The sequence below is a fragment of the Triticum aestivum genome, chromosome 7A (assembly GCF_018294505.1).
Source record: "Triticum aestivum cultivar Chinese Spring chromosome 7A, IWGSC CS RefSeq v2.1, whole genome shotgun sequence".
Lineage (NCBI taxonomy): Eukaryota > Viridiplantae > Streptophyta > Magnoliopsida > Poales > Poaceae > Triticum > Triticum aestivum.
This window is the reverse complement of record NC_057812.1, coordinates 27184777-27191398: the sequence shown is the minus strand read 5'-3', so window position 1 is coordinate 27191398 and position 6622 is coordinate 27184777. Positions and strand designations below refer to the sequence as shown.

The 6622-nt window shown below is 47.0% G+C and overlaps 1 protein-coding gene and 1 non-coding gene across 2 annotated transcripts; both read left to right on the top strand.

Annotated features, from left to right (window-relative positions):
- Nucleotides 1–1132: 1132 nt before the first annotated feature.
- On the top strand, nt 1133–1214 carry TRNAS-GCU (transfer RNA serine (anticodon GCU)). The gene has a single exon. It is a non-coding gene; the product is annotated as a tRNA-Ser (tRNA).
- Nucleotides 1215–1241: 27 nt separating this feature from the next.
- Nucleotides 1242–5086, top strand: LOC123150591 (protein NRT1/ PTR FAMILY 2.3). Its single transcript, XM_044570432.1, has 4 exons — nt 1242–1477; nt 1601–1818; nt 3436–3983; nt 4068–5086. Exons 1-4 carry the CDS (start codon nt 1369–1371, stop codon nt 4876–4878), a joined length of 1686 nt encoding a protein of 561 aa, XP_044426367.1. The 5' UTR covers nt 1242–1368; the 3' UTR covers nt 4879–5086.
- Nucleotides 5087–6622: the final 1536 nt, after the last annotated feature.

The window sequence follows — 6622 nt, the reverse complement described above, 5'->3', positions numbered from 1 at the left end:
AAATATTTTATACCAAACTTTTGTACTTATTTAATCTCTTTTTGTCATACTACAATATTAGTGAGTATAGTTTTCATATTTACTTGTATAATTTGTATAATTACCTACATAACATTAATGTATGTGTTGTGTATATTTTAATATCATGGCAAACATATATAAAGTGTAATGTCTAACCAATATCTTTATAGTGGTTTCTAGTATATTATTATGTAAGCATATTTATAGAACGTTGTGGAGTATAAATTGTACAATTTGCAAATGCAATGCAAGTTATGTTCCTAATAAATTGACAACATGTCCATGGCATTAAAATAGCATTGATTACTTATGAACATGGAAATGTGGCAAATTCACAGTTTTGCATCATTGGATTTGTTTATGTGATAAACTCATCTGATCACTTGGTTTCATCTCGTGTATACATGATCTTATTTCTGATATAAAAGGTTCTGCACAAAATTAAACTTAAAAACCCATTTACCATATTTTTCACTACAACTTGCAAAACATATATTGGAGAGAAACTAGCAAGCCAACTAAGCTCATCTTCGCCTATCTGATTGGTTTTTACCATGTAGTAGATTCTATATTGATCTGTGGTGCATACTTGATTCTACAAAATGTGGAATTGTTTTCCAACATAAACCAATAGTTGATCCTTACTATCTATGTTTATGTCAACATGCTCACATTCGGCCTCACCACAGAGCAACCCCATCAATTATATTATTTCTTTTTCCATATATTTTTTGTTGCATGCGTGCGTGCAAGCGGCGAATACAAATCCAGTTGTTATATCAGCAAGATGCGACTACTAAGTATAGTAACGATCACTCTTTTGGCTTTGGCTTTTGCTACTGCATAGAGAGCAAGGGTGCGTCCCTTTGTACGTGCAGCTAGCATATATTCGTGCATGCCATTTCCATCCATTGATCGGCATCGGATGGAGCGCCCTCTGCCATCCATCGTGCGGAACAGAACATCGCACTTCGTGATAATCATTCATAAAGTTCCACAGTAGCAGACATATAATGTGTCAAAAGGAGCCAGCGTCACTTATTCGACGCACATCTTTGTTTTCCGAAAGGACATAAATATATTTAGAATGGGAAAATTATTGTTCACATGTGACGCTTTGGCCGAGTGGTTAAGGCGTGTGCCTGCTAAGTACATGGGGTTTCCCCGCGAGAGTTCGAATCTCTCAGGCGTCGTGTAGTTTTTTTCTTTTGCCCCAGAAGCTAATACTCATCTCCAAGTGTATATATACCAGTAGCTCCATGGGAGGTCAGTGTGGTTTATCTCGAGCCCCATTTTAGACTCCAAAGTCCAAACTAATTAAGTAGCTAGGATCAAGAGCAGCTGGAGATGGATAGCTCCACTAACTCTAAACTCAAGCCTGTCGTCGACCAAGAAGAAGCCCAAGAGAAACCAGGCAGAGAGCGAGGAGGATGGATCACTCTCCCCTTCATAGCTGGTACGGTACATACGTGCAGACCTCTCTCTCTCTCTCTCTCTCTCACACACACACACACACACACAATCTGTGTAGACGACTAGACGTATGTATGTATCACTCGCTCCGTCTCTGTGTGAGCAGGGAGCATGCTGGGGCTGGGGCTGGCAGTCAACGGGACGACCAACAACCTGCTGGTGTACCTGCTCAAGGAGTACAACGTGGAGAGCATCGACGCCGCGCAGATCGCCAACGTCGCCCGCGGCTCCCTCAACCTCGTGCCCGTCGCCGGCGCCGTCCTCGCCGACTCCTACCTCGGCTCCTTCCCCGTCATCCTCGCTGGTGCCGTCATCAACCTCCTGGTCCGACCCGCTACCAATTTAATTTGCTGCACCCTCCAAACGATCCGTCTTCGATCTGCCTTGCTTTGCGTTGTCTTTTTCCTGATCGAAGTTGCTTCATCTACGTTAAGCTACGTAAGTGTTTACGTAAACTGCCTAAAATAATTCTCGCCCCCCCCCCCCCCCCAATGATTTTCAGGTGGGTGGGCCCCTTCCTCCCCCTTCTCCAATCAATAGAATTCACGTTGCCCTTTATGTAATATACGTAATTTTATTACGTAGACGTAGCATTACCCTTTCGAGTTACATAGAAGCTATAGAAGTGGGGCAACACAGTACGTGTGACGCCAACTACCAAATTTATTACGCCCTTTTCGCAAAAAAAGTTAATTACCCCCTCTGACCCAACAATTAATATGGATCGGATGGAGTAGATAAAATGATTTTCTCTTCTTCTTCTTTTTGTGGTGGAGATATAATGGGTTTTTTCAAGGGATAATATGTAGGTAAAGGATGATGATTTCTTAAATATTTTTGTAGGCATGTTCAAATCAATATGCCTCTTAAGATTATATATCAACCACCTCCTGAAAGAAACACAACACCAAACTACATCTTCAGAATTTGTCGCTTTATTTTTGAAGTTATTATTCAGCCTTCCTTTGAGTGAGAGATGATAACAACTTTTCAAATGTAAGACACAGTGGTCCTTCACAGAGCGAAACCGAAATATAAGTAGTAGCTGTTCAAAGAATTAATGGTCAGAGCCACATCTTATAATGTGATTTTTTTTCTTGTCTTTTCTTCTTTTTTGAACCGTCTTAACTGTCATTTGGTTTATGTAATCCGTTGTAGGATTCTCCTTTCGTTTTTCGGTGAATAAAAGAAACTCATTGTTCGATGTGTAGCACTATTACTGAAATGTTCCTGTCATGTAAGAAAGCCATGTCAATGTTCGATGTGTAGCTATCATGTCACTATATGTTTATCAAAATAACCATAAGAATTATGCATGCATGACCATGACGCGTTTGTGCGACGTTAAAATGACAAATACGACCTCTGACTCATGCTCTCAAATAACAAAAACTCTGTTTCATGCAACTAGCTGGATGCATTCGCTGATCACTTTCATATCCAAACTCCAAAGTGAAAAAATTATGCAGCCTGAAAAAACATGAATGGATTGTTAATAGGAACTTTACACACGAATATTTCTGTAGGTAATAGAGATTTGAATGAGAAACCCCCAGTTTACAATCAACTTTATAGTGATTATTATATCAATTTTTGTACAGTGCAAAAACAAATTTGCAAATTGTTAGCTTCTGGAGAAATAACTCACTGCGACAATTCTTCTTCATGGTGCCAATATTTGGTTCCACTTTTGCAACATAGCAATAAATCGTCATTTAACTATAACATCTGACCATAACAAAAAGGAAACATGATTGCAGCATAACCTTTATATGTTTGCAACACCGGCACTGTCTTATTACAACAAAATGAATGCGATAATTAGTCCATAGTCACTTAGTTGTTTGCAGCATTCTTTACCTTTTTGCGCAATAGAAGAACAAACCATTAGCAATACAACTATAAAGATCATGCATTATTAACTAGTATGTCATTATCCAGGCTTTCGTCTTGTTCACGCTCACCGCAGCGTTGCCATCCTTGCGGCCACCACACTGCACATCGTCGTCCACCATCGGGTGCCAGCACGGATCCCCAGGGCAACTTGCCGTGCTGTATGCCGCCATATTACTTCTTGCCATTGGCACCGGAGGCACACGTTTCAACATCGCAACAATGGGTGCGGACCAGTTCGCCAGCACGCACGAGCAGGACACCTTCTTCAACTGGTACTTTGTCTTCCTCTACGGCTCCTTCATCGTTGGGGACACGGCCATTGTCTACATCCAGGACGGCGTGTCATGGGCCGTGGGGTTCGGTGTCTGTCTCGCCGCATCGACGTTTAGCTTGGTGATGCTTCTTCTGGGCGCACGGTACTACCGGATGCCCGTAACAAAGGGCAGCCCCTACACAGACCTGGCCCGCGTCGTCGTGGCTGCAGTGCGCAAGGGTAGCGTCCAAGTCGACGCACATGGTGGTGTGCGGTACAACGTAGGAGATGGCGCCTTCGTGACATCCGGCAGCGACGGGGCACCAAGTAAAACCTTAAGGTACGTAGAGAGTTGGCTGTTTCCCGAACAGGAGACTTTTTACCTCTGGATTGGTTAATCGTTCATTGTATCTTGTTCTTGCAGATTTCTGAATCGAGCTGCCATGATCACTGCAGCAACTGGAAGCGACAGCTCACGGGGTGAATCAGGCCGTGGCGCCTGGCGGCTGTGCACGGTGCAGCAGGTCGAGGACCTCAAGTCCCTCCTCAGCGTCTTCCCACTGTGGTCGTCCGGCATAATGGTGAGTGTGTCGATCGGAGTGATGCTTGGCATGATCATCCTGCAGGCCCTCGCCATGGACCGCTCGCTCGGACCACACTTCAACATCCCGGCGGGGGCCATCTCCGTCTGCTCCCTCGTCGGGTTCATTGTGGCCACCCCGGTCCTGGACCGTGCCGTCTTCCCTCTCTGGCATAGGATCACCGGCACCCCAGCGTCCCCGCTGCAGCGCGTGGGCCTCGGCCATGTGGTGAACGTTTCAGGCATGGTCGCCGCCGCGCTGGTGGAGCGCCGGAGGCTTGGCAGCATGCACGCACACCCCGGTGCGCCCATGTCCGTGTTGTGGCTCCTGCTCCCGCTGAGCATCGTCGGGGCCGGAGAGGCCCTGCACTTCCCTGGGAACATGGCCTTCTACTACCTGGAATTCCCCAAGATGCTACGGAGCCTGGCTACGGCCATGGCGCCGCTGCTCATCGCCATGGGGTTCTACATAAGCACGGTGTTCGTAGACGTGGTGAGGCGGGTCACGGCGTGGCTGCCGGGGAACATAGACCAAGGGAGGCTAGACAACGTGTATTGGACATTGGCGGTGGCAGCGACACTCAATTTTGGCTACTTCCTCGTCTGCGTCTGGCGATACAAGTACCATAGCCGAGGGACGAGGGTGGCAATGTAGACAAGGATATCATGTGTGATTTGTCCATGAAAAATACTGGCAATATGTGTTACCAAAATTCTCAATTTTCTCTTCTCATTCATACAGTACAAAATGGGTGTATTGGGTAGAGCAAGGAGGAACAAAATGATAATGTACTGACTCCATTTTGTAAATAAAAGGTGTATTTTGATTCTTTAAGATTAATCTTTGAGAACGAATTGTTTTACGAATACAAATTTTATGTGAGGACATGAAATTTGTGCCACCGGGTTCTTTTAGATAAATACTTCTTATTGTAATTATTGATACGTGTTGGGATTATAACTACCAGGTATGACCCGCCCAGAAGGGGCCGGGTCAACCCTAATGACGGGTTACAAAAGAAGCCGAGTAATATTCAAAGTGATAGTTTATTAAGACTTGTAGAAGGCTTAAAGCCTAGGCGGCTTAAAGGCCCAATATTGTAAACCGCCATATGTAAAGAAAGGTTGTAAGGAAAGGCATATGAAGACGTCACCGAGCCGGACACGTTTATGAGCCGGCCGGGACTCTGTAGGCCGCCAGGTGTCAACCCGTGTATATAAGGGGACGACCCGGCGGCGGCTTAGTGCAAGAAACAACAACTCGAAGCCAGGACAAGCATATTCGCTCCCTAGTCTTCGAAACCCCAGCAATTCCAACACAACTAGACGTAGGCTTTTACCTTCATCGCAAGGGGCCGAACTAGTATAAAACCTCGCGTGTCCTTTGCCCCGATTAACCCCTTTAAGCTTCCTAGTTACGATGGCCCTACGACTAAGTCATTTTGCTAGGACATCTGCCGTGACAATTCCAAGACAGTTGGCGCCCACCGTGGGGCCAGCGCACGGTAGATTTGAGTTCTTGAAGGGCAACTTCGAAGGGCTCAAGGGATACGATGTGGGCCAGATGACCAAGAGTCATCGCGTCAAGCTCTACATCGACGACGAAGGCTGCGGCCCCGAGGCCGGCTCAATTGAGTACGGATACCGGGTCCCCTTCGGCGGAATTCATGTCTTCATCGGCCGGATCGGCGAATCGGGCCCTAAGCCGGACGTCTGCACCAACATCATCGAGACGGCTCAGCGCGTGAGATCCGCCCGGGCCCAACCCGCCGTAAAGCGGACCTTTGTAGGTTGCATCCATGGAGGTGAGTTTTCCAAAGTATCTGTGGACGGTGGTGAGACGGCCATCTGTTCCGACGGTGAGTCGTCAGGCGAGACATATTCTTTGTATCAGCTGCAAGATGGCGTGCTTGGGGGCTGTTCCGATGGCAGCAGTATTCCGGACCTCTCTGAGCCGCCGAATCGGGCCGGAGTTTTCATGGCTGGCACTCAACCCGGTCAGAATTCCACAGCAGCGGCAGCAATAACCTCCGAGTCGGCAGCAGCCGGGTCAGGAGACCCCGCGCGCCCCGGCTCAGACACTAATGGACCTCATGGATAAGTTGACAGCCCTGTTGACTGCTGTAATGGAGCTGGCGGATAAGGTTCAGCATGACGCGGAGGTGGCACGGCTGCGCGAAGTGATGGCACAGGCTAAGGAGAATCTAGCGGCTGAAGAGGTCAGGATGGCCGCGGAGCGATCGGCTTTGGATGCCCGAGCTTAGCAGCTTCAAGCGGAGACCTTCCGGCTCTCGGTGGATCTGAACGCGTCAAATAAGGTCATGAGGAGAAGGCACCAGAAAACGCAGTCACGTCTCCATCTGACGTACGATCCTAGGAACCTTTTTCACACACCCGGA